Below are 27,300 nucleotides of genomic sequence, written 5' to 3' on the forward strand. Positions count from 1 at the left end.
TGCCCTTCTGTGACATTAATATATGTAGAAAGATTATTGCGAGAGCTGGATAAGAGAGAAAGAAGGAGATACTTTTATTGTTGATATCGAGTGTTTTACAAACTCATACAAATGGCTTTATATAGCCATCAAATGTGAGTTACAAGTCATGTGAAAGGTTAAAAGTCTTGCACATTATTGAGAGTAAACAAAAGATCAAAAGTCTTAGGATAAACCAAAAGTCATCCATATATTTATATCATAACAAGTAACCTTTTTTACACATTATTGCGATACTATTCCTCCAACCCTGTTCTCTTTCTTTTTTTTTTTTTTTTTTCTTTTTGTCTTTTTTCGAATATATCCAGCCGTGTTTATTTTCGCGTCAAATATAAATGATGTTATACGAGTTTTATCGTTTAATTAGTTAATTTTGACGATCGACGGATATATGTTTGTCTCCGTCTCACGCACAAAATATTTTGAATTAAAGTAGTATCATGATAATTTGGATTATCACGAGATATTGTATATGTGAGATTATTTTTAATACGATATACTATTTTTCTCTCGACGTACAACTTATGCAACCAAAATATGAGGTTAACCATTTTTTTTCTGATTTTTGTTGCATATTTTATACTTGAGACATTAGAAATATGCAACTAAGTAATATTGCAAAGAAAAAGAAATACTAAAAACATATAACAAAGGCTCCCCGGCAGATGTTTTTGCTAAAAAAACAAAAAAAATTACACAGCTGAAGCTAGTCGAAAAAATTAATTACATAAGCAGTTAAACTGTGCTATGATCAACTGTCCTTTGAATTACCTTGGTATCCATTCTTTGGGAGTTTTGTGAAGGAGGACTTGATCCTTGTGAAGAGCTAGACCCAAAAAAGTTGAGTCTGCCTAGTTTCTTTGAAAAAGAGCTAATAAAATTATTGGTCTGAGATTTCTCCATGTTCTTCTTCATACAAACATGTTCTTTCTCTAAATCATTAAGTCTCATACGAAGCCGAGTCAGTTCAAGTTTCAGTTCACGGTTTTCCCTCCTCAGTGATGCATAGTTGTCTCGCGGAGACATTGCAGCACTGAGAGCCCCACCGTTGATACGCAATGAGTGGTGGATCTGCTTCTGATCATCATCGTCAGGATAAGAATGGGACAAGGCATTACGAAGTCTCAACTGTTCAATGTAAAGGACTTGGACCATTGATTGTAGAGGAAGTCGTTCATTTTGTGCAGCATGTGAAGCAGCTTCTTGCGAAAGCTTTTGGAAATCAATCAATCTGCAGAGCTGCTGCTTATCTGTATCAGACAACCCCGGATGAGCCTGCAGTAAGCATTTTTTAGTAATACTAGTCAGGAAAGAGTTCTTAGCTGCTTTTGATAAGAGACTAGTCATACTAAAAAATAACTCACACTTACTTTGAGGTAGACATCAATAGCTCTATATAGTCCATCATGAGAGGTGCGCGCATCTGATGGCAATGTTTTTGCGATGGCTATCAACTTGGTAACCTCAAGGTTTGCATCAGGTGCAATTTCTGCAAGGTAGTTATCCACTAACTTGGAAACTTTGACAAGTGCAGTTTGAGAAGGTGAACCAAGACTGTCAGATCCAAAGAGGGAGCCATCTTCCATGTCATCATCACTTTCATCTTGCTGAGAAAACTTAACCAAAATTCTATGAACTGTATCAACATCAAATAAAGTGTCAGATGCTTGGCAAAAGGCGGGGATTAAAAGATCATCAAGGGTGGCTATATCTAACTGGGAGCCAATACGCCTCTCAAGATCAAGTCTACAAGCAACTGTGCAATCGAGCATTACAGATTTCCGCAATAGACCAAAAAGAAAGGTAATGGGAATGACAAGTTTTTCAACTGGAAGAAGGCTAACAATCGACTCAACCACAAGTCTTTCATGTTCGCTAATTTCAGTGACCAGGTTTGGTTGGTTCGATGAGTTCCAAACAGCAGACTTCTTTGTCAATTCTTTCTGAGCATAATTCATAAGTGATTCACCAATACTTTCAGGTCGAACTCCACGACATTTCATTGCTGTAATAACTCTCTGATACAAGTCAATCCGTAGATCAGACAGATCTTCAATCCACCAGTCTCCTTCACATTTGGCCTGCCGATTCATCTGAAGTCTTCCAGAACTAGTATATTCCAAGCGAGAGAAGCTTGAAGCGATCTGTTCAACACACGCTTTGGATACTATAGCGTCAATGCATCTGCTAACAATTTTAAGCTCATCAGCAAAAGGAAGTAGGTTTTCACATTGTTGCAGTACTGCAATACACATTTCAAGGTTCTTGCAGACAATAGTCTCCAGATATTCTTCAGCACGGGACCCAAGATTGTTACTTGAGAACTCCTCAGTCATTTCAAGGTAGTCGGAGACGCAAAGAAGTTGAGCAACATTAGCCGATGTGATCTCAAAATTAATGCAATAGCAAAATTTTGCAGCCAGCTCAAACGACTCGGCTCCACCAGGTAGGTTTAGAAGCTCTATCCTACAAATATCTGAACCCCTGTTTTCTGCTACCAACTTCCGCATTCTCCCACAACGTGCTACTAGAGGGAACTGTGGTAACAATATGTGAAAAGTTATTTTTGTACGGAAGGAAAAATAACGAAACAGGCTGTTAATTATGTATCTCAAGACTCAAGGTACACTCTGTCTAATACAAATGTCCGCATAGTTATATCAATCACACAAGGCGTTTCATCACGAATTTAAAAGTATATCAACCTTGATTCTTCCATTTGGTTATCTAGCTTAAGGTGGTGTACTGGTGTATCAGTATTCCCATTCTGTAAAGAATAATTGGATAAACAGACTACATCAAACCAGAAAGATTACAAACCAATCTCAACTCATACCATCATTCACAAGGAAATAGTTAATACTCTACATCATAGCGCTGGATTTAGTTTGTGAAACTTACATAGAAGTCTGCATATGATCACAACTTATTGATGCTGTGCTTTTCACTGTCTTGGTGCTTACTCATCTACAAAACTATTTATACTATCCTCTTATGGCACATTATTTATATGATGTAAGAAGCCGAAGCTGCTAAATTCGACTGCAAACACTAGGTCTGCAACATTATATAATTATGAATCTTTAGAAAGTGTGAACTAAATACTGTATAGAAATATGTGATCTCGACATGATATATTTTTCTCTTTCTGCAGACTGTGTCAGTATGCAAATTATATTCCAGGCAGCAGCTAGGAGTTGCATTTTAGTAAATTAAAAAAAAATAGGCATTTGAATAATTAGGCAGCTAACAGTTGATTAAATCATAGATACTTGTCGTTCATACATGTTACCTTGTGCAGAGGAAATGCTCCACCGTTCACTTCAATTGTTATATCACTAGGAACATCATGAAACATCCTGCGGAACATCATATATATGTAAGCCAAAGGCGGAGAAACAGAAGACATAATTTATTGTATGAAAGCTAAAATGACGAAAAGATCTTCAGCACAGCATTGGAAATACTTAAACCATTACTATCCTATCAAGCAGGCTTGTTGTTTACTGGGCTGAATCTAGACTTCTCAGACATCTACTTGCAGTTAGAGGACTAAACCTCTCTTCATAACACATTGAAATGATCCAGAAACTAAGTTAAGCTACAGGGAAATTGCAGCATTAAAAAATCGAAACTTCAATAGTGAAATGAGTATATGATGGAATATTACAATTAGAAGAAACAAACCATTCACTGCATATCTGCTGCCGCGAGCACTTGGCAAACGACAAGTGCTGCTGCTGTTTGTCCATGGACAAGGACGAAACAGAAACAAAGAATGAGATATTTACAGATAAAGAAGAGTAGAATCCCGTGGAGCTTAGCAGGCCAAGTAAGATACAAAACAGAGAGGCAGTCAAGAAGATTGGTGTTGGCTAAACACTTTGCCCATTTTTGTCTAACAGGTGGAATGCAAATAATAGATGCCAATTATCTCAATGTAATGGCCCTGCTTTATGAGGCGTGCATCCGCGTAACCAGAAATTTAAATGATCAGAACATTTCAAAATGATATTATTTTACTGATTTTTTTTTTCAAAATTAGAGGGGGCTTTCACACAGAATTTCTAATATTTTTTAAAATATAAAAAAAGTAAAAAAATTAAATTATTTTATCGATTAAAATTTCCGGCTCAGTTAACCTCCCATCCCCGATCCGCTTGTCAAGTGGGTCATCGCTTGGAGTGTTGAAAGTATTATATTCTTCACGTACATGATGCATGCCCCACATAACACATGTTTATCAAACTGTTTGAAAAATTTGCTGGACTTTATCACCAGCAAGAGTTGTTGTCTGCATATGACTAGTGTATATTAATGTTGTCTGCACCGGGCTGAAATGATGAAATTGCTAAATCTAAGGAGGTAAAAGGGGAATACTCTACAAAAGACTGAGATTGTAACTTTGTTTTTACAAATAAAGTCAAAAATTTCATGCAAAAAGAAGGTGACGAAATGACAGCAACAACTATAAAAAGGCGGGAAGGACGCTATTAGCTAGAGTCACTCTACGTGTAGTAAAACGCGTTCGTGTAAATGGTAAAATCAAGCCAACAACTACAGGATATTGTTGAAATCCTACACGCGTGTAATACAGACTGTGATGATATACCAAATCAAGTTTAGTCATTGTTTAGTAAAATGGTGTTATGTTAATGACATCTAAACTGGAATTATAGGAGGAGCATATATAATTGAAGAAAAATTTCAAATCTACCAACCCAACGGCGTAATAAGATCTACGGCTACAAAACAAAAAAACTTGCACATGCGTGTCAAATCAAACTATGATAAAAAGGTTCGACTGGTCAAAGTGTAAAGATGTAGTGCATGAACAGCTAGGTGTACGTGATACAGAAAAGAAATCTATATCTTTGACGCTCGCCATATCAGCCCCAAATTATATTTTCGCATGCATGCACATTACAAATGGCCACGTCATGCACATTACGCTTGCCACATCGGTGCAACTCCAACTAAAACACTTCGCATCAATTATCACATTAGTTACAAATTTTATATACGCAATTATGTGCACTTAATACTATTTTTACAATAATAATATACCAATAATTAACTAAACAGAGAAAATAGCAGGGTCGAAGAGACACACTGTGAAGTTCAGAACGTTGGCACGAAAGAGAGAGAGTCTAATCTGTCAAACAATGATATTGTGAATCCAATACAGACATGAGACAACAAGAGCATTTTACGGGCTTAGCTTACAGCTTAGTCATGGGCCACTAGGCCCATTATTACTTGGTCATTTTTATTTTCATCGTTTTACTTTCATCCTAATTTTTTGAGAAAATATGGAAAATAAGAAAGAGTAATGAATGCTCTGAATACTACCAAATATTTCATCATTCTATTTTCTTTCCTAAAACTCGCAGAACAAGAGAATTACTTTCACGACAAGTTTAAAAGCAAATAGAGTAAAAATGAGGTATTTGTGCGGGACAGCCTGTTCAAAGTTTAACATTTTACCCTCTTGAATTCTACATCAAAGGCCCGTCAATCATAAGCTAGATTCTCCTCCAAGATTACCCTATAATATATCACTTCTTAGATTACTCTGTGCTAGAATTATTTTCTAAAAGAAAAATGTTTGGGGCATATAATTATGTACAAAAACATGTACATAATGACATGTGATGGATTCTAATTGGATGACCCCCTGCATTTACACCGATCACTCCAATTAAAACCCACCACATCACCTGCCACATCATTATCCTAGCACTACTCTTTTTAAAATATACTGTATAAATACATAAAATGAGAAAGAGAGTGAACTCTGCAACATAAGAACCTGCAAAATATTACTAATATTATCCTTCAAGACAAGAGGCCAGGGGCGGATCCAGGATATAAAATCCACCGGGGCTAAAAATAATCATATATGCTTAACATATAAACTCAGAAATTAATAGTTTCAAAACTATCTATATAAACTATAATAATATTATGAAAGAAACATATCAACTTTTTAATATTAATTTTATTTAATAATCTCTTAAATTTGATGTTTTAGTTTAACAATACAAAACAAAAAATTTAATTTTATTTTAACAGACGTGACAAAAATAAGTTAAGGTCATTATTAAAAAAATCAGATTTAAATTAAAACTAAAGAAATAAGAAACACATAAATACTAAAAAAAAATTAACCATTACATAAAATATATACATTATAAATCTTGTCTAATTTCATTTAGATCTACAAAATTGTTTTGAGAGAGAGAAATGATTAATATATAATATAATAATTATTAATTTAAAGAAACAATTACTATTACAAAACTATAAAATAAACTGGTATTTGAAATGAAAGTACAAGGAAGGAGGAACATACAAGAAGTATTGCACAGATATAAAACTGCACAAAGAGAAAGAGGAATGAAAGGAATTGGTCCTGGAATTTCATTCACCCGGGCTAAGTCAAGCTGTAACCAAAAATTAATGAAAATTTTGAAGTAGACATTACAGGTGCTGCCCGGGCTGACACCAACCGTAGCCCATGCTACGGTCCGCCCTTGCAAGAGGCACTGCAACATTATCAACTTATTTGTTTCCGCCTGATGCCCCCATCCGGTTTAGCCATTTTTCTCCCCGAGGCAGGGCTGGAAATTAAATAACTGTGCGTGGGCAAAGTTGGCAACCAATGATGCTACAATGCCCACAGCGATTGCTATCCTCACACGGGACTCTTTCGATAGCAACGTTGAACTATACTACTTGATTTGCATGCACTCCAATTTGCGTACGTGGAATGATAAACAGATGGATGTGAAGCAATGCAGAGCAGAAGAGAATGAAATTCTTTTCTGAGTTGAGAAATGTAAGTTTCACTCAACAAGCTCATCAACAAACCCCGGCCCCCAACTCCAAGACCCACCAAATTTCCTGTCCCAGAATAGATATCACAACTCTCACAATATATATTACTCTACGCCATTTGTTTGCACCTTTTTTTTTACAAAGTCTGAAACATGAAATCAATCAGACCATTGTTTTCTATGAATACCTAACTTTTATGACCGGATTTCTTAAACAAATCTAGTATCCCAAGTGTTGTGACTGTCCACTCATTGACAACACTCCATAGAGGCGCCTAACTCACAATTATCTGTTGCATCTTCACCGATTCGGTTAAATTCTGTAAGAGCTTAAATCATCGGAAAGTTACTTTTTACAACAATTATGAATCATTTTCACTTTCAACCATTAATTGATATTGTAATATCATCAGCCCACCTAAACTGAACTAATAGAAAAACGACAACACATAATTTTTAGGTTTACTTTATAAAAACAATACTGATTGATGCCAAATGCAAGCAAGTTGTCCGGCAGCCGCAGGCCCCCCCAGCCCGCCACTACACCAAAAGTATCGAGTAAAAAATGATGACTAGATTCCATGAATGTTTAGGTATATACATGAGTCCATGACCATTCTATGTTTAGGCATATTACCATGTTTCTTCTATATATAGTGCAAATCAGAAATTTGTTATTTTTATATAGATGAGCTGGGTTAATATTGGGCATACAATTATTTAATTTACACTGATCACATATTTATTTAATTATTTATAAAATAATTCTTCTGAGTAATAAATCAAGTCCGAAATTTTTAGTTATAAAAACAAATTAAAATAAAATAAATATTTGAACTACATCTTAAATTGCATGTATCCAACTCATATAACTATAATCCGGGATGGAAGAAATATTTGATGCAAAACAGAGCAGGTTGATCTCGTCTTATTTCTGTTACCTGTCAACCTACCGCTTACATTACATAGTTGGTGAGTCGGTTTCTTTGTTTTTTTTAATTCAAGTGGGTTACAACTTACACCCGTTACAGGGACCATACAAATTACAAATAAGAGAGAAGGAGCGAAACTTTGATGTGAGTTGATGCATTCTGAGCAAGCAAATAATCTACTTATTTATCAACGATTTTTAACCCATCAAAGGTATATATTAACACTATATTTTGTTATGTGAATGCATGCCTAGTCATCTCAGACTATCATTTTACTTTGCTCATTCTAGAATGTTGCGATTAAAAATCACTAGAAAATGATTTCATCCGCATATTATAAGGCATGGACTGTAAGCAGAATAATTGATATTTAGACAGTGGCACAGTAGGTAAGGATTATTGATTACCTGCCAAACGAGCATCCCATGCACCCTCTCTTATACAAAAATCAAAGATATTGCTTTCATTAGCAAGTCTCCTTTTAATAACTAATCACATTCTAACATTTTTGTTCTAAATCAAACTTCACTTTCAGATTCAACAACACAAGCATTTCAACTAAAGATGTCGAAAGAAAATAAAGATGATTTCACAAGGGTCCTGCAGGTAAACGGTGGCACGGTTCTTGGGATGGTTCTGAAAGCGGCTGCTGAGTTTAATTTATTCGAGATCATGGCCAAAGCTGCTGCTGTTGATGGAGCTTCTCCTTTTGGAGAGGATGCTAAAATGTTGTCTACTGAAGATATTGTAGCTCATCTTTCTACGCAAAATCCTGCAGCTAAGGCCATGCTTGACCGAATTCTCCGCTTTCTGGCTGCTAATTCCTTCTTTAAACGGACAATCGTAGCTGGAGAAGATGGCAAAGAAAAGAGTTTGTATGGTCTTGAGAGTTTATGTAAATATTACATTCCTGATGAAGATGGTGTTTCACTAGCTCCTTTGTTGCTTATGCTTCATGACAAAGTTATTATCGATTCTTGGTTTGTCTACTCCATCCCTCTGTCTTTCAAAGTTTTGCTTTTTCATGTAGTGATTACTGTTAGAATATAATACATATACATGCTCCCGTTAAATCCTTCTCTTAACACCTTAAGTTTGAGGAGAATTGGTCACTCAATAAATTACGCTAGTGCTTGAAGTGATTAAGACTTAAGAGCCTGTTTTGGCTCTGGCTTTAAGTCGGAGTTTAAAACTGTTTCTGACTTTAAGCTGAAAAAATGTCAGTAAAATGTATTAATGCTTTCAGGTTCCGCTTGAAAGATGCACTTCTTGAGGGAGGAATTGCTTTCAACAAGGCTCATGATGGCATGCATGCATTTGAATACCCTGCAATAGATAGCAGATTCAATGACGTTTTCAATCAAGCCATGTATGGCCACACCACTATAATCATGAAGAAATTTCTTCAAGTTTACACTGGATTCGAAGAGGTCACAGAGATAGTAGATGTCGGTGGGGGAACAGGGGCAACACTAGCCAAAATCATATCCAAGTATCCTCGGATTAGGGGAATCAACTTCGATTTGCCTCATGTCATCAAAAATGCCCCTCCTTTAGCTGGTAATTCAAATACTTGCAGGATAGCAAAAGTCATGTTTCATAGATTATGAAGGAACGGGAGGAGAACACAAGAACAAGAATTAGGCTATTTTGTTGACATTAGAATATATTGAAACTAAATTAATTATGTGATGAAATGAAAATTTATGTACCTGCCTCATTGTTTCTAGGTGTGGATCATGTCGGAGGAGATATGTTCGAAAGTGTCCCAAAAGGAGAGGTTATTTTTATGAAGGCAAGTCCTTATATACAAAATGTTATAACCATGTCTTGAACATCAAACTGCTTAAATATCTTGGAACACATCGATCATGCAGTGGATACTTCATGATTGGAGCGATGAACACTGCTTAAAGCTTTTAAAGAATTGCTATAACGCCCTTCCAGAATCTGGGAAGGTGGTCATTGTAGAATCAGTCGTGCCGGAGTATACCAACGCAGGTTCTTCATCAGAATTAAGAAACACGTTGAGTGCTGATTTGATAATGTTGGCAATAAATCCCGGAGGAAAAGAGAGGAGTATAAAAGAATTTGAGGCATTGGCAAAAGAATCTGGATTTGCTGCTGTAGAGCTAATTTGCAGCGTCTCTGTTTATAATGTTCTGGAATTTCATAAGAAAGGGTAGATGACCACATCATTCTGGTGACAGAGAGTACTCTATGTTTTATGTTAAAGAACTTTGTTGAAGTTTCTTTAGCTTAATAAGCTCTTCGAATTTTGTGGCAAAAAATTTCCACAAACATATGATCTTTGATCTGTATTGTGGTAACTTCTCATTGAATAATGCAAGATACATTTAAGTAAATTTATTATTGAGTAGCAATACTTTTGTTGTATATTAGATCTTGTTTGGGTCTTCTCAGCTAATAGCTTATGATTTTAGATTGACTGTTTATTTAATACGGTATCAAAGCTCGTTTAGATTTGGTCTCGGGGTAATTATCTGTTATTCTGTCGCTCTTGTTGGATGCCACATTGTCACCATTAAGATTCCTGCACAGGTAGCAAGTTAGAGAAGCTTGAAGCGATCTGTTTAACACATGCTTTGGATACTATAACATCAATGCATCTTTACTCATCATAGAGGGTTTTAAATATATATTATATAATTGTTTTCATTTACAAATCTGATTATGATAATTCTGTTACATGACATAAAGTGTGCAGATAAAAAACTAAGCAATAATTACCAGGTATAGATGCTTTTAGAAAAAATATTGACTGATGATCCCTACAAGCTAGCCATTTATATATTCTGAGTGCTAGACAATTGGCCACTATACAAAAAGTGAAGGAGTATAATGATTAAGGAGAGGTTTCATATTAGTATTAATAGTTCTCATTCTAACGCTAATCCAGATTAGTATTAATAGTTGTCATTTTGTTCTGGATAACTCTTGCATCTTGTATTTACATAGATTCTTCATTTCTTCTACATAGATCTTCCTTCCCCTGTGTTAACCAATACTTTTCACATCAACTTAGAATCATAAATAACTTTTTAACTATCACAATTCACAGATGTATGCCAGACTCTCTTAACACGATAACATCGAGACAAGTTCTGAGTCATTGGTTTTGGGTTGCACATCTCTGGTTGCCGTCCTTGTCCTTGGTATCTAGATCATTCTAAAGCACAAGCGATAAATCATATTTTGGAGAATAATTGATATGGACAATGCTGCTAGGAATGTATGGTTAGTGCAATGCACAACACTTTCTCGACCATATCACTCTTATTATTTTCATATTTTTGTCCATAATTACAAGAGAGTAATCGTGTCTTTTAAATATATAATTAGGTGTCACTACATTCATAATTCGATCACGGCTTAGAAAAAAGATTACAAACATTTCATATCAGAAGACTTGTTAAAGGCCAGTCAGCTAAGTATGTCTCAAGAGGTAAAAGATGCCAATGAATTTACAATGGGACTGCAGTTATACAGTGGCACAATTCTTGGAATGGTAATGAAAGCTGCTATTGAACTTGATCTGTTCGAGATCATAGCTAAGGCTTCTACCGCTAATGGTATATATCCTTTTGGAAAGGATGCTAAGAAAATGTCAAGTGATGATATTGCAGCTCAACTTCCTACTCAAAATCCTGCAGCTGCAGCAATGCTTGACAGAATCCTCCGATTTCTGGCTGCCAAGTCTGTTCTTAACTGGAGCACAGTAGCCACAGAAGATAGCAAAGAGAAGAGTGTCTATGGTCTAACAAGTGCATGCAAATATTACATTTCTGACGAGGATGGAGTTTCACTGGCTCCTATATTGATCATGCTTCATGACAAAGTTATCATTGACTCCTGGTTTGTCTAATCTCTTTCTTCTTTCGAATTAAAAGTATCAGACTGGTTTGGCTAATCTACTTGTAATCTCCGCATAAACTGCTTCACCATGCCTTTAACGCTTAACCTCGATCAAGAAGACTCTACCAACTTATATGTTTGTTTAAAAGGCTTCAGTGAAATACCCTTTACCATGTTTTTAGGTATCACTTGAAAGATGCAGTGCTTGAGGGAGGAATTCCCTTTAACATGGCTCATAATGGCATGCATGCATTTGAATACCCTGCAATAGACAGCAGAATCAGAGATGTTCTCATTCAAGCAATGTATAACCATACCACTCTCATCACAAAGAAGATGCTTAAAGTTTACACTGGATTCAAAGAGATTACAGAAATCGTAGACGTTGGTGGTGGAACAGGGGCAACGCTAGCAAAAATCATTTCTGAGTATCCCCTGATTAGGGGAATTAACTTGGATTTACCTCATGTCATCAAGGATGCCGCTCCTTTAGCTGGTAACTACATATGTGCACAATTAGCCAAGTATCTTATCAATATTGTGCTTGTTTGATTGATTATACCGAAACAAGAGGAAATTGCAATGAATTATCAAGATTTGTATTTGCTATGAAACTATCAGGCTATTTGGTTCACGTTTAAATGTACTTGTGATGCTAGGTGTGAAGCATGTTAGTGGCGACATGTTCGAAAGTGTCCCAGAAGGAGAGGTCATCTTCATGAAGGTGAACACTTTTGCTATTTGAAAACATATCTTCTCTCTGTATCATACTGTACAGAACAAGAACTTTTCCTCACAGTTGGATGCTTGGGTTATGCAGTGGATACTTCATGATTGGAGCGACGAACACTGCTTAAAAATTTTAAAGAATTGCTGCAACTCCCTTCCAGAATTGGGTAAGGTCATTATTGTGGAATCACTAGTGCCCGAATACTCAGACACGGATTCCTTGGCAAAATTGAACAATTTCTGTGACTCTGACATGATCATGTTGGCATCACACGCTGGAGGAAAAGAGAGAAGCTTGAAAGAATTCGAGGAATTGGCAAAAAAATCTGGATTTGCAGGTGTCCAACTCATTTGCAGCGTGTATGTTTATAGTGTTCTGGAATTTTACAAGAAAGTTCAGTAGTTCAAATCATCAATCTTTTAACATTAAAATAATCTTAAAAGTATATATACCAAGATTGTTGGTGTGTTTTCAGATTGATAAGCTCTTTGGTGTATTTGATTAGCATTTTTACTTGTAAACTTTTTCATAATATATTAATAAAGATCCATTGAAGTGGTATGGTCTGTTACTGAAACTGGTTTTCTGACTTAGAATCATCAATAGTGAAAACCTACACGCATGCATGGAGTGGAAGTATGAACATAGACCTGCATTAGCCACAAGGAATAAATTTGTTAAATAAAAGAGACAGAAACAATGATGTTAGTTAGCTGGCCACATTGCATATTCTCACTAAATTTTCATAGGCGAAGCCTGCTGCAGTTGGCCGAGATGATTTTGGCTTAAAACTGACATGTGTAAATTAAGAATGAGTAACTTATTACTTTAGATGATTTAAAAAGTAATTTTACTCCTCAACTTAATTTACTGATTTTAAGATTGAAGCTAAAGATACTAAACAAGCACATAACAGATCATCGATAGCATAAAAAGAGGTTAAAGGAATCCCTCTGATACCAACAAACAGACATGAAAAGCAAGCAAAATGTTAAATTTTGGCAAGATACAACACCAATTTCTATAAGTTTAAGTATTTTCAATTGAGAAAGGGAAGTTAGCCATGATGTCAAATAAAGATGATGAAGAAACCGATGATTTTACAAGGGCACTACAGCTGAATAGTGGGTCAATTCTTGGAATGGTGATGAAAGCTGCCATTGAGCTTCATTTGTTTGAGATCATGTCTAAAGCTGCTTCTGTAAATGGTACTTATCCTTTTGGCGATGATTCTAAAATGCTGTCCAGTGATGATATTGTAGCTCATCTTCCTACACAAAACCCAACAGCTCCAGCAATGCTTGACAGACTTCTCCGGTTTCTTGCTGCCAAGTCCATTCTTAAGACCCGAACCATAGTATCCCAAGTAGATGGCAAAGATAAGAGTTTGTATGGTCTAGCAAGTATATGTAAATATTACATTTCCGATGAGGATGGGGTTTCATTAGCTCCCTCACTGGCTCTGCTTCATGACAAGACTATCGTAGATTCTTGGTTTGTCTAATATCTTTTTAATTTAAAAGTTTACATAAATGATCTGAAAATTTGCTTGATCTGTCAATCATCTTTGCGTGGAGTCCGAATAAAACAGTACTATTAATAGTTATTGTTATCAATGTGTTCAGGTATCACTTGAAAGCTGCAGTGCTGGAGGGAGGAATTCCCTTTAACATGGCTCATGGCATGCATGTCTTTGAATACCCTGCAAATGACCACCGATTCAATGAAGTTTTCAACGAAGGAATGTACAACCACACCACCATAATCATGAAGAAGATTCTAGAAGTTTACACTGGATTCGAACAACTCATTGAGATAGTAGATGTTGGTGGTGGAACAGGAGCAACACTAGCCAAAATCATATCCAAGTATCCCCATATTAGAGGAATCAACTTCGATTTGCCTCATGTCATTAAAGATGCCTCTCCCTTAACTGGTAATTAAACATGTGAAGGCTAATTGAGTATTTAATGTTGTATTTGGTTGATTAATACTTATTTCAATTGTTCTAGGCGTGGAGCATGTTGAAGGAGATATGTTCATAAGAGTCCCGAAAGGAGAGGTTATCTTCATGAAGGTTCGGACACTTTTTATGCAGAAAGATTAACTTGATTATCCATTTCTGAACATGCAAAATGTTATAATCATGTTTTAAACCAAAAACAGTTTTAGTAATTTAAATAATTGGGTTATCTTCATGTAGTGGATACTTCATGATTGGAGCGACGATCACTGCTTGAAGCTTTTAAAGAATTGTTGTGGCGCCCTACCAGAATTTGGCAAGGTGATAACTGTAGAATCAGTGGTGAATGAGAACTCGGCCACAGGTTCTCTATCGGAATCAAATAATGTCCTAGATGCTGATATGTTAATGATGGCTTCAAGTTCTGGAGGAAAAGAAAGGAGTTTGAAAGAATTTGAGGCATTAGCAGTAGAATCTGGATTTGCTTCAGTAAAACTCATATGCAGTGCAACTATATATAGTGTTCTGGAATTTTATAAGAAAGTCTAGTTCGTTTGGATCATTCTTGTACAATGTACTTAATACTTTATACATGTTTAGTAATTGAACATTTCTCAGAGTTTTTTTGATGTTGATGTACTTACACATGTTTAGTAATTGAATATTTTTCAGAGTTTTTTGAGGTTGATGAGCTCTTTGAAGCAGTTGTTTGGCATGTCTTCGTAAAAATAAATAAACTTTATCAGAATGATGATCCTACCATGGACCTGTAAATCAAATCAAAGGCTTGCCCAGGTGACACAACCAGGTTAAAAAGTGTTGATAGAGGAATTTGGTAATCAACAAAGATGAGGTTCACGGCCGGAATCAAGATCCGTGACGGTGGTTTTGGTCGCCGGAGAGTGGTGGTTGTTTGTTTTAGGGGGTGGCTGAGATTAGGGTTTTGAGTTGGTCTCACGTGCTCTCAACTCATGATCCCCCAATGTGCCTACGTACCCCTATATTTATAGGGGATCAAGCCGTACGTAGTTCTATGGAACCAGGAGTCCTAGTTTGATCAGGACTAGGCCTCTTGGCAATAAGGTCGGAGATAGGCCGAAGGCCCATCTTGGAGAATCCTACTCCTGTTAGAATTAGTCTTGAGTATGACTACCTCAGACTCCTAATCCAAATAGATCACGGATTCAACGATATCTCCACTACGAGAGATAGCATCTACCACGACTCTTATGGAGAAGTTATCTGGGGGAGCCATGACTAACCCCTCGAGGTGCAGGGACACGTCCTCACCTCTCGGTGAGGTCTTCATCTTCAAACAAGGTAGACAAGGAGCCAAATTACACGATCGTCTCAATCCCCCGATGAGGGCTAACTCACCAGAATACAGGATCCAGACATATGATCGGCCTTCGTGTTACCCCGGAGGGCCTTCAAGAGCCATGATCACCTCAAGCCCCCACACGAGGGTTAACTCGGCAGATAGCAGGATTGAGGATTGTAGATCATGCCCGGATGAGCCCGGGAACTATCAGATGAGCCTGATAACTACCAAATGAGCTTGGTAACTAGTCTTCATATCCCTCGGAAGAGTCGTCACGGAGACTCACTCATCCTCTTTCTTTCATCATGTATTTCATAACTATGCCTCTTCTGAGTCAAAGGACGCGCCCTGATAGGGAGGACGTGTCCTTCCCAATTCCCATCTTCATCCCTGTTTACTGGACAAGAGACCGCACCTCCCGGGCCATGTCTGGGGAGGGCGCGTCCTTCCCTTATCTTGTCTTCAATCCTCCTTACTGGACAAGAGACCGCACCTACCGGGCCATGTCTGGGGAGGGCGCGTCCTTCCCTTATCTTGCCTTCAATCCTCCTTACTGGACAAGAGACCGCACCTCCCGGGCCATGTCTGGGGAGGGCGCGTCCTCCCCTCCACATGATATACAAAAACGGCTACAACACCTCGGAAGAGTCGTCGTATCCCCCGGAGAGGTCGTCATATCCCCCCGGAGGAGTAGGTCTTCCTATCCCCGGAGGGACGGTCTTCGTCTCCCTCGGAAGGGTTGTCTCAGCGAATGTACACTCTCCCATAAGAAGAGCCTTCTTACAACACATCAGACAGGTCCTTCTTTAACATGAGGTCGCGCCCCCGGGGAGGCGAGGACACCCCGTTAAAGGCACGCCCTTGGTCTTCATCTCATTGTCAACTTCTTACAAGGGACGCGCCCCTCGGTCACCTCCGAAGAGGGCGTGCCCTCCTCCACATATTACAGGACGTGGGTGGACGGAGGTCGGTCGCGTCTCTCCATCAACACTCTCAAGTAAGGCGTCCCTCCTTGTGACTCGGAGGACGCGTCCTTTTCAAGCAACACCAAGGGTCGGTCGCGTCCTCCCTTTATAAGCAGGAGGACGCCTCCTCTTCATGGGACACGTGTGACCTGGAGGACACATCCCTCCTTCCGACGCGGAGGACGCGTCCTCTTCATTAAGATACGCAACATCGGCGGATCAGCCGCGTCACGGAGGGCTGCGCCTTTCCGTTCAGACTAGTCTCTTCAAGGGTCGGTCGCGTCCTCACTTTATAAGCAGGAGGACGCGTCCTTCCTTTATATAGGACTCTTAGCCCAATTCATGTCTTACTTAGTTAAACTAAGTACATACTCGGCCCAACATGGACCTAGCCAAATTTGGCTATAACAAGTACTCCCCAAATTTTCTTGATATTGGAGATATCAGGGGAATTTTTACTCCATACCACACATCCTCTTCCGAGAGCGCGTCCACGCATAGAGGCGCGACGTAAGCCACTTCTATTTCCTCGACATTCCAAGATGCAGGCTGTGCACAAGCCTTGCATGTACATAATGTCGGTGCCTTTGATCATTTAGCAAAGTTGCTAAGCATGAGTCTGTCGCGTCTTCTTGATGTGTTCATAAATAATAAGCAATCTTTAGATAAAAGAATACAGGGGGCGCGGCCTATCTGTCGTTGACAGTGGCGCAGCTTCGATTATTCCTCCCAAAGGACACATTCAACCATAACATTCGCGCCAATGAACTTCAACAAAAGAAGGGCGCGCCTTCGCGATGCGAAGGTTGGTGGCTCTTTTTTTTTTTTTTTAGCCTTAGTGTGTCCATGGTATCTGGGAATAGTAAATATAAGGCGCGACTTTCAGAGTGGCGCTGCCTTGTTATAACATGACCCCTTTTAATTCTTTTTGTTAAAGAATTGCCTAAGCAGAGGGCGCGGCTGATGGCGCTGCCTTGCAATATTTCTTTTCTTTCAGGGACTGTATAAGCAGAGGGCGCAGCCTTACTTGTAAATTGTAATGTGGGCTCTTTTGATCTTTTCCAAGGATTAAGTAGAGGGCGCGGCCTTTGGCGCAGCTTCACTTTTTCACGCGTGAATCACTTGCTTAAGAAAATCAAGAGGACCACTCCCCAGTCCATACATCTTCCCATATGGGGCATCACGAATCTTATCGTGGTTTACATAACTCCGGTGCATCGCACAGGTCCCAGAGCTCATAGCTCAATGGGGAATGAATAGTATAAAATGTTATCCAGAGCATATCATGGATATGTAAGATCCAGAGCGTATCATGGATGCGCAAGTATAATGTCCAGAGCGTATCATGGATGCGCAAATATAGTATCCGGAGCGTATCATGGATATGTAAATAATCATAGCATCCAGAGTAGATCGTGGATGACATCCAGAGCGTATCATGGATGGTTAAAATTCATAGTACCCAGAGCTGGTCATGGATAATTTGGTAACCTTTGAAAGGCCTTAAGTGTACCTTGATCAAAGACCTTGCAGGTATCATGCTACGTTCCTGTAGAACGGAGGGCGCGCCCTCATCAAGATGGACAGCTCCTTTAGCATGTTGGACTTGACCTGCACTTTATCATGTATACGACTTAATACTGATGGTCAGTGTTACCTCACGACGCGCCCTGTTAGGGGAAGACGCGTCCTCCCAAATTATCAACCTTGGAAACATGACTTTGGAACTCGGGGTGCGTCCAACTAGGAGGAGGCGCGTCTTTGAAGCATCTCCCTTCTCAACCTTATTATCCTGGGGGCGCGCCCTCATGCGCTTCCTCAAGTGATGAGTACTTCCGAGAGGGCGCGCCCCAGGGAGGGACGTGACCTCTTCAAGACTAGTGAGCTCCTTCCTGAGTATGTTTGTCTTCACAAAATATCATATGAAGCAATTAATGCATCAGACATACCAAAGGGCGCGCCCTGTCAGAGGGAGGCGCGCAATTCGTTCTCTGATAGAATACTGGTTGGATATGGCGTACCCCTTTAGGAGGGCGCACCTTGTTGGAGGAAAGTGCGACTACTCCTCACGGAGAAGAGGTGTACTCCTCTTAAAGGTAACACCATATTACCTGTGAATTTACACATGTAGTAGTCTTAGGGAACCAAATACTGGGGGAGTTTAGTATTTACCTGAGGGCGCGCCCGGTCAGGGGAAGGCGAGCATCCTTACGACTTTTCGAGCTAGGTTCCATCTCAATAGCTCGCCCTTCGTAACTTTCCCGTTCATATCATCACATGTGGTCAGGCCTTCAACATGCGCCTCTCGCGAACCTCAAATTACTTGCTCTGGGGAGGGCGCGCCCCTTCAGAAAACCGTTGAGGCTTCCAGAGAGGCGATCTCCTTCTCGTAAAGACTCAAACCACAACAGACTTGTTAGCAATAACATGCGAAAGCATTGTGAGAATCTTACCCGGAGGTGCGCCTTCTTCGGAGGTGTTAGGGAATTCGTTCCTCACGGTGGTAGTCGAGCACCACATCACTTGGAGGCGTACCCTGTCAGGGGGGGGTGTACCCTGTCCAGGGGAGGTGTACTCTATCCGGGGGTGGTGTACCCTGTCCAGGGGAGGTGTACTCTCTCCGGGGGAGGTGTACTCTGTCCGGGGGAGGCGTACCCTCTTCGTAGGTGTCAGGGGATGCATTCCTCACGGTGGTCGTCGGACACCACATCACCTGGAGGCGTACCCTGTATGGGGGAGGTGTACTCTCTCCGGGGGAGGTGTACTCTCTCCAGGGGAGGCGTACCCTCTTCGTAGGTGTCAGGTCTCCGAAAATCACATCCTTCGCTGACTCCCCGGTCCAGAAAACCCTGATCGCAAATTAGGTTACCTCCTAGAATTTCGTTGATGATCGTCCTCCTTCAAACTCCCGATGGAGATATCGTCCTTTTTCTGAAAAAGTAGATGAAGGTCTCCTCCTCTTTTGTGCTCTAGCCATCGCCCTGCCGGAAAACGCTCCTCCTCTACGTGCGAATCTCCGTCGTGTGACATCTCTTCCTCCTAAGATGAAGATCTTGAATACCCCTCCTTCTAGCGCCAATTTGTTGATAGAGGAATTTGGTAATCAACAAAGATGAGGTTCACGGCCGGAATCAAGATCCGTGACGGTGGTTTTGGTCGCCGGAGAGTGGTGGTTGTTTGTTTTAGGGGGTGGCTGAGATTAGGGTTTTGAGTTGGTCTCACGTGCTCTCAACTCATGATCCCCCAATGTGCCTACGTACCCCTATATTTATAGGGGATCAAGCCGTACGTAGTTCTATGGAACCAGGAGTCCTAGTTTGATCAGGACTAGGCCTCTTGGCAATAAGGTCGGAGATAGGCCGAAGGCCCATCTTGGAGAATCCTACTCCTGTTAGAATTAGTCTTGAGTATGACTACCTCAGACTCCTAATCCAAATAGATCACGGATTCAACGATATCTCCACTACGAGAGATAGCATCTACCACGACTCTTATGGAGAAGTTATCTGGGGGAGCCATGACTAACCCCTCGAGGTGCAGGGACACGTCCTCACCTCTCGGTGAGGTCTTCATCTTCAAACAAGGTAGACAAGGAGCCAAATTACACGATCGTCTCAATCCCCCGATGAGGGCTAACTCACCAGAATACAGGATCCAGACATATGATCGGCCTTCGTGTTACCCCGGAGGGCCTTCAAGAGCCATGATCACCTCAAGCCCCCACACGAGGGTTAACTCGGCAGATAGCAGGATTGAGGATTGTAGATCATGCCCGGATGAGCCCGGGAACTATCAGATGAGCCTGATAACTACCAAATGAGCTTGGTAACTAGTCTTCATATCCCTCGGAAGAGTCGTCACGGAGACTCACTCATCCTCTTTCTTTCATCATGTATTTCATAACTATGCCTCTTCTGAGTCAAAGGACGCGCCCTGATAGGGAGGACGTGTCCTTCCCAATTCCCATCTTCATCCCTGTTTACTGGACAAGAGACCGCACCTCCCGGGCCATGTCTGGGGAGGGCGCGTCCTTCCCTTATCTTGTCTTCAATCCTCCTTACTGGACAAGAGACCGCACCTACCGGGCCATGTCTGGGGAGGGCGCGTCCTTCCCTTATCTTGCCTTCAATCCTCCTTACTGGACAAGAGACCGCACCTCCCGGGCCATGTCTGGGGAGGGCGCGTCCTCCCCTCCACATGATATACAAAAACGGCTACAACACCTCGGAAGAGTCGTCGTATCCCCCGGAGAGGTCGTCATATCCCCCCGGAGGAGTAGGTCTTCCTATCCCCGGAGGGACGGTCTTCGTCTCCCTCGGAAGGGTTGTCTCAGCGAATGTACACTCTCCCATAAGAAGAGCCTTCTTACAACACATCAGACAGGTCCTTCTTTAACATGAGGTCGCGCCCCCGGGGAGGCGAGGACACCCCGTTAAAGGCACGCCCTTGGTCTTCATCTCATTGTCAACTTCTTACAAGGGACGCGCCCCTCGGTCACCTCCGAAGAGGGCGTGCCCTCCTCCACATATTACAGGACGTGGGTGGACGGAGGTCGGTCGCGTCTCTCCATCAACACTCTCAAGTAAGGCGTCCCTCCTTGTGACTCGGAGGACGCGTCCTTTTCAAGCAACACCAAGGGTCGGTCGCGTCCTCCCTTTATAAGCAGGAGGACGCCTCCTCTTCATGGGACACGTGTGACCTGGAGGACACATCCCTCCTTCCGACGCGGAGGACGCGTCCTCTTCATTAAGATACGCAACATCGGCGGATCAGCCGCGTCACGGAGGGCTGCGCCTTTCCGTTCAGACTAGTCTCTTCAAGGGTCGGTCGCGTCCTCACTTTATAAGCAGGAGGACGCGTCCTTCCTTTATATAGGACTCTTAGCCCAATTCATGTCTTACTTAGTTAAACTAAGTACATACTCGGCCCAACATGGACCTAGCCAAATTTGGCTATAACAAAAAGGAAGAAAAAAAAAAGTATGGCCTTTTATAATTAAAAAGGAAGGTCACATTCCCACCCAAAACTAAAAAAGGAAGATAAAAGAAAGGAGCTCAGAAAGGAAGGTCTTTTCTAGATTCTTTGTCACCGAATCAGATCCTACAGCTCCTCCAATGCTTGAATGAATTTTCTGGTTCTGGCTGCCAAGTTCACTCTAAACCGGACGGTAGTCTGAAGAAAAAAGTTTGTATGGTCTAACAAGTGCATGCAAATATTACATTTCTGACCAAGATAGTGTTTCAGTAGCTCCTACATTGGTTATGCTTCATGAATCATGACAAGAGTCATGATTGATTCTTGGCGTGTCTGATCATCTCCACTTAAACTGGTTTATTACGCTAATTAAAATGCTTAGAAAGGTACAATTAATGATTATATCATCAATGTTCTTAGCTCTTGGCTTTTACTCAAAAGATGCAATGGTCTAAGGGAGAAACTCCCCTTAAACAAGACTCATAATGGCATATGATTCATTTGATTACCCTGCAATAGACTGCAGATTCAATGATATTTTCAATCAAGGAATGTATAACAATACCAATTTAGTCATAAAGTAACTTCTAGAAGCTTACACTGGCAAACTCAATTTGATTTGTTCAAGCGATTTAACAAGAAAACAATTGAATTATTTCACTTGATTGAATATATAGGTGGGAATTTCAACAAGTGGCATCAATTTATTCTTGTAAATAATTTTGGATAATACAAAAAGTTCCATCAATAATGGTAAATATGGAGTATTGGCTGTACCAACAAGTCAAGTTAGTGATACCTAATAATCTCCAACTCCTGAATTTTATATGTATTAACACTAAAGATAAACATAAAAGACCGCCTCGTCTGACATGCTTGCTAGTTAAAATTAGGCCTTGTCCGGCCGGCTAATCACACTTAAGACAAAGGGATCTCATGAGCAGTTGTAGTCTAACTAATTATTATTAATTAGATAATAGCTAGTCTATGAATTTTTTTCTCACTTAATTGGTCCTAACAAATCCTGAACAGTCACGCCAAGGAATCAGTTCCAACAGACAGGACAAGCAAATAAAGTATGGCAATATATGGAATTCTAGTTTCCCTTTTTATAACAACTTACAGTACCAAGAATACAAGCATTTCGAATCAGACGACTTGTAAGAGGCCTATCTATTAAGATGTCGAAAGGAGTTGAAGGTGCTGATGAATTTACAAGGGGACTGCAGTTGAATGGTGGCACAATTCTTGGAATGGTTATGAAAACTGCTATTGAACTTGGTTTATTCGAGATCATAGCTAAGGCTTCTACTGTAAATGGTATCTCTCCTTTTGGAGATGATGCTAAGAAATTGTGCAGTGATGATATTGTAGCTCAACTTCCTACTCAGAATCCTGCAGCTCCGGCAGTGCTTGGCAGAATTCTCCGGTTTTTGGCTGCCAAGTCCATTCTTAACTGGACCACAGTAGCCGGAGAAGATGGCAAAGAGAAGAGTCTGTTTAGTTTAACAAGTACGTGCAAATATTACATTTCTGACGAAGATGGAATTTCACTAGCTCCCGCATTGGTTATGCTTCACGACAAAGTTATCATTGATTCCTGGTTTGTCTGATCTCTTTATCTCTCAAATTTACAGTAATTATCCACTTATAATCTCTGTGTAAACTGGTTAGTGATGCCTAAATGCTTAAACCCGATAAGAAGACATCAACAGACTTTTGTGGTTGTTTAAATGCTTTAGGTATCAGTTGAAAGATGCAGTGCTGGAGGGAGGAATACCCTTTAACAAGGCTCACGATGGCATGCATGCATTTGAATACCCTGCAGTCGACAGCAGATTCAATGATCTTTTCAATCAAGGAATGTATAACCACACCACTCTTCTCATGAAGAAAATTCTTGAGGTTTACACTGGATTCGAAGACATCAAAGAAATTGTAGACGTCGGTGGTGGAACAGGGGCAACACTAGCCAGAATCATATCCAAGTATCCCCTGATTAGGGGAATCAACTTTGATTTACCTCATGTTATCAAGAATGCCGCACCTTTAGCTGGTAATTTAACTTGTGCACAGTTTTTGGAGTATCTTATATTTGTGAGTGTTGCGTAGATTATAATGAAACAAGAGGACATGGGGATAAATTATGAGGTTATTTGGGTCACGTTTAAATGTACTTGTGATTCTAGGTGTGGAGCATGTTGGAGGAGATATGTTTGAAAGTGTCCCAAAAGGAGAAGTCATCTTCATGAAGGTGAACATTTTTATAAATAAATGCTCTTCAATATATTCATAACATATATGCAAAACATTATCGTTATCTTTGGCGTACATAATATGCAGTGGATACTTCATGACTGGAGCGATGATCACTGCCTTAAACTTTTAAAGAACTGCTGCAAGTCCCTTCCTGAACTTGGCAAGGTGATCATCGTGGAATCAGTAGTGCCTGAATACTCGGACACCAGTTCTTTGGCGAGATTGAACAATGCAGTTGATAGTGATATGATCATGCTGGCATTGAATCCCGGAGGAAAAGAGAGGAGCTTAAGAGAATTTGAGGAATTGGCAAAAGAATCTGGATTTGCAGCTGTAAAAACAATTTGCAGCGCCTCTGTTTATAGTGTTCTGGAATTTTCCAAGAAAACTATGTAGATGAATTGCAGCATTCTTGTAACGTTATATTTATGCTTTCAAGTTTCAAGTATTTGAACATTATTGGAGTGTTTCCATGATTTGTTTGATTGGCATGTTTCCATGTAAACGTATGAGTTGTTACTATTTCTTCCGAAATTTCTCATTAGAAATACATTGTATTGCTTTGCTGGTTACTTAGCTTTCTACTTGTGTAGTAGACCATTTTTCGTAAAACTACAGAGTTATTATTATTATTACCCTGTGGTAGAGGCTCTCCCCTTGGTTTGATTCTCGAGATTTATTAAAAAGGGTATAAGGCATATATAAGCCCAATTATTCAGATAAAAATAAAAATGACACGTGCCCCAAACAGAACAGAACGGTTAATGCACTTGAATCGAATGCATACCAAATTTCTGTTTTTCATCAACCTCTTTCCAGGTCTCATCTGCAATCTGTACGTGCACATCGGTAAAACATTAATCACCCAGTTGATTTAATTCATGCATTATTTTCTTCTTCTATTTTGTAAATTCATTAATTAGGGTTGAGCATGTGAGATTTTGTTAGTGAAATGTGTGTGACCGTTAGGGCTTTCCAACCGTGTTTCTCAGTTAATGCTACATGATTTATTCCAACTTGTGATATTGTACATGTAGGCAATGAAACTGTAAGCGGGATTCCAGATGTCGATTTTAGATGGATATTGGTAGCCAAATTTTAGACTTGTTTGGTGTCGAAACTATTCAGATATCAACATTTTTATTATTTGTAAATCAAGTCCTATATATACCAGCGATTGGCAGTCAAGTAGTGAGTCTTGGTTGAATCTAGTTTCACACCATTTGGGTAACACAACAGAAAATAAGAATGCAATGGATTACAAAGCTAAACTCCTAGTCCCATAATATGCCCGCGGCAGTTAGATCATTGTGCCTTTGTGCTCAGTCTATGCCTAGATATATTTATGTGTCAGAGATCTGCCGATGTATTGGATTCACTTTAATTTTTATCTGTTAGTTTCCAATAGTTGCAACTTGTGGGTGGATTATATGCAGATCTCCTGATTTAGCTTCGTCTAAGACTGTACTACTAACAACACAGATTAAGCATTTCTATTGGAATCACAAGATGGCTGAGGTAAGATACATTTTACTGATACTTCTCTACTCGTCGTTTATCTTTCTGAACCGTCTATATTTTTGTTACTAGGATACTATCGGATATCAGGATATTGCTATTAGAAAGACATTATTTGACGATTTTGCAGGAAGGTCATAAGGTTAGCTTGAATGTATATGACTTGAGCCAGGGAATGGCTCGCCAGTTCTCCATGACACTGTTGGGTAAACCTATTGAAGGCATATGGTAACTACCTCATTCTTTTGCTATTGTTAATGTACATTTGTATGCGATTTTTCTGATTTTCTGCTGCCTCAGTTAACATCTATGTGAAGCCTTGATCCAGCAGTATCACTTTGTTTCTTTACTTCGTTTGCTCGGGGTATTTATCTTCGTTTCTTGGACCTGCAGGCATACTGGAGTAGTTGTCTATGGCAATGAATACTATTTTAGTGGTGGCTTGGAGCATTCTCCTGCAGGAGCTACGCCATATGGTACCCCACTTCGAGTAATAGACCTTGGTATTACACACGTTCCCAAGGATGTATTTGAAATGTATCTTCAAGAGATCAGCCCTCAGTACACAGCAGAGTCATACAATTTGCTCAAACACAACTGCAATAACTTTAGCAATGAAGTTGCTCAGTTTTTAGTCGGGGCTACAATTCCAGACTACATTCTTAACCTCCCGAATGAAGTAATGAACAGCCCTATGTCTCCTCTCATATGTAAGTTACCAATCTCCATACATATAAGACACATAGGTTTTCCTTTCTTTTTTCGTGTCAAGTTTTGGGATGGTATCTAATATAAGAGCAGGCACCGAATTTTCAAGTTCTGTTTTGATCATGAAAAATTACAATAAAAAGTACTTGTGACGTCCTTTATAAAGAGCTTTTCATGGACACCCTTTAACACAAGTGTTCTTAATTATAAATATGCATGCAGTGCCGATGATAGAACGACTAGAGCAAACCATGAAGGTTGGTGCTGTGCCCCAAGCTCCAGAGTTCAAGGAACAAATACTCTTTCCAGATAAGGAGACTACAAGCACGAAAGTAGGTCATGACCCTCTTGGAATCAACAAGAAAGAAGGTGAAAGTAAGTCAAGTGGGACAACAAAAGATAATAATAATCCTGGTCAGGCTAAAGCCCCAGGACTTGGGGACGCTCGGGGAAAGTTGCAAGAAGAGATTGCCAGTGAATTTGCAGCCATCATGGCAAGTGGAACCTTGGGTGCCAGTGAGGCTGCTGTACTGGCCACACGGAGGGTGATGGAAAAATATGGAAGTACAAAGAGTACGCAAAGCTAGAGTTGTGCTGAATTTCTTATTGTTGCACTATTGCAGTTAGATCATTTGATATTTCGATTTAAACTAGACTTTAACAGAATCCTGAAGAATGTTAGGCCAAATATTACAGTGGATTCATTTCAATATATCATTGCCTGAGTTAAACATGGCTCGTTTTATTTGGTGTTGATTCTAATTACATCAATCATCTGCTGTTAGTAATCAATTTCACCGCTGAGAACATCATGTTTATGGCAGTATAATCATAGTAAACAGGTTTGCGAGTCTGTACTCAAGTAAACAGATCTTCTGATTAATCAACAGATTAATACCTGTAAACAGATTTTACGGTAATTAAATTTAGCAAAATTGTTATATGAACTGCCAGACATGATAAAAGGGTGAGAGCTTACCCGTGTAACTATGTTTTGCTTCGCAAGTGTCAGCATTAATGTGTAATTATATCCAACAGCATAACACCAGACGGATATGTTTGTTTGGAGGAACTATAGTCAAAGCAATCCCTTAATTAATTAATCTTATGAAACAAACATAATTAAGGCAGAGGCATCTGTCTTAACTGTTAATAGACCTTGTTCAATGATACTCA

The 27,300-nt window shown here is 39.8% G+C and overlaps 5 protein-coding genes across 10 annotated transcripts; 4 read left to right on the forward strand and 1 right to left on the reverse strand.

Moving 5' to 3' along the window:
• Window positions 1-637: 637 nt before the first annotated feature.
• Window positions 638-7,143, reverse strand: LOC108205468 (BTB/POZ domain-containing protein At5g48800). Of its 5 annotated transcripts, none has more exons than XM_017375440.2 (4): window positions 6,395-7,143; window positions 3,332-3,398; window positions 1,410-2,576; window positions 638-1,314 (listed from the first exon to the last, which is right to left on the reverse strand). In XM_017375440.2, exons 2-4 carry the CDS (start codon window positions 3,395-3,397, stop codon window positions 775-777), a joined length of 1,773 nt encoding a protein of 590 aa, XP_017230929.1. In that variant the 5' UTR covers window position 3,398; window positions 6,395-7,143; the 3' UTR covers window positions 638-774. The 5 variants fall into 5 exon arrangements, with proteins under 5 accessions (XP_017230929.1, XP_017230928.1, XP_017230926.1 ...); XM_017375439.2 differs by lacking the exon at window positions 6,395-7,143 and adding an exon at window positions 3,710-5,992; XM_017375437.2 differs by lacking the exon at window positions 6,395-7,143 and adding an exon at window positions 3,727-5,991.
• Window positions 7,144-8,205: 1,062 nt separating this feature from the next.
• Window positions 8,206-12,987, forward strand: LOC108215819 (uncharacterized). Its single transcript, XM_017388409.2, has 9 exons — window positions 8,206-8,790; window positions 9,057-9,370; window positions 9,541-9,605; window positions 9,688-9,993; window positions 10,235-10,372; window positions 11,208-11,686; window positions 11,869-12,182; window positions 12,346-12,410; window positions 12,507-12,987. The coding sequence occupies exons 1-9, from the start codon at window positions 8,375-8,377 to the stop codon at window positions 12,816-12,818; spliced, it is 2,409 nt and encodes an 802-aa protein (XP_017243898.1). The 5' UTR covers window positions 8,206-8,374; the 3' UTR covers window positions 12,819-12,987.
• Window positions 12,988-13,215: 228 nt separating this feature from the next.
• Window positions 13,216-15,016, forward strand: LOC108215829 (caffeic acid 3-O-methyltransferase-like). The gene is made up of 4 exons (XM_017388421.2): window positions 13,216-13,910; window positions 14,042-14,352; window positions 14,429-14,493; window positions 14,620-15,016. The coding sequence occupies exons 1-4, from the start codon at window positions 13,480-13,482 to the stop codon at window positions 14,926-14,928; spliced, it is 1,116 nt and encodes a 371-aa protein (XP_017243910.1). The 5' UTR covers window positions 13,216-13,479; the 3' UTR covers window positions 14,929-15,016.
• A 7,699-nt stretch (window positions 15,017-22,715) lies between these two features.
• Window positions 22,716-24,470, forward strand: LOC108214345 (caffeic acid 3-O-methyltransferase). The gene is made up of 4 exons (XM_017386301.2): window positions 22,716-23,242; window positions 23,382-23,695; window positions 23,829-23,893; window positions 23,983-24,470. Exons 1-4 carry the CDS (start codon window positions 22,821-22,823, stop codon window positions 24,292-24,294), a joined length of 1,113 nt encoding a protein of 370 aa, XP_017241790.1. The 5' UTR covers window positions 22,716-22,820; the 3' UTR covers window positions 24,295-24,470.
• A 448-nt stretch (window positions 24,471-24,918) lies between these two features.
• Window positions 24,919-26,857, forward strand: LOC108215839 (uncharacterized). 2 transcript variants are annotated; one of them, XM_017388432.2, is made up of 4 exons: window positions 24,919-25,416; window positions 25,547-25,644; window positions 25,810-26,126; window positions 26,347-26,857. In XM_017388432.2, exons 1-4 carry the CDS (start codon window positions 25,408-25,410, stop codon window positions 26,709-26,711), a joined length of 789 nt encoding a protein of 262 aa, XP_017243921.1. In that variant the 5' UTR covers window positions 24,919-25,407; the 3' UTR covers window positions 26,712-26,857. The 2 variants fall into 2 exon arrangements, with proteins under 2 accessions (XP_017243921.1, XP_063943847.1); XM_064087777.1 differs by lacking the exon at window positions 24,919-25,416 and having other exon boundaries at window positions 25,461-25,644.
• The last annotated feature ends 443 nt before the right edge of the window (window positions 26,858-27,300 follow it).

The sequence above is a fragment of the Daucus carota genome, chromosome 1 (assembly GCF_001625215.2).
Source record: "Daucus carota subsp. sativus chromosome 1, DH1 v3.0, whole genome shotgun sequence".
Lineage (NCBI taxonomy): Eukaryota > Viridiplantae > Streptophyta > Magnoliopsida > Apiales > Apiaceae > Daucus > Daucus carota.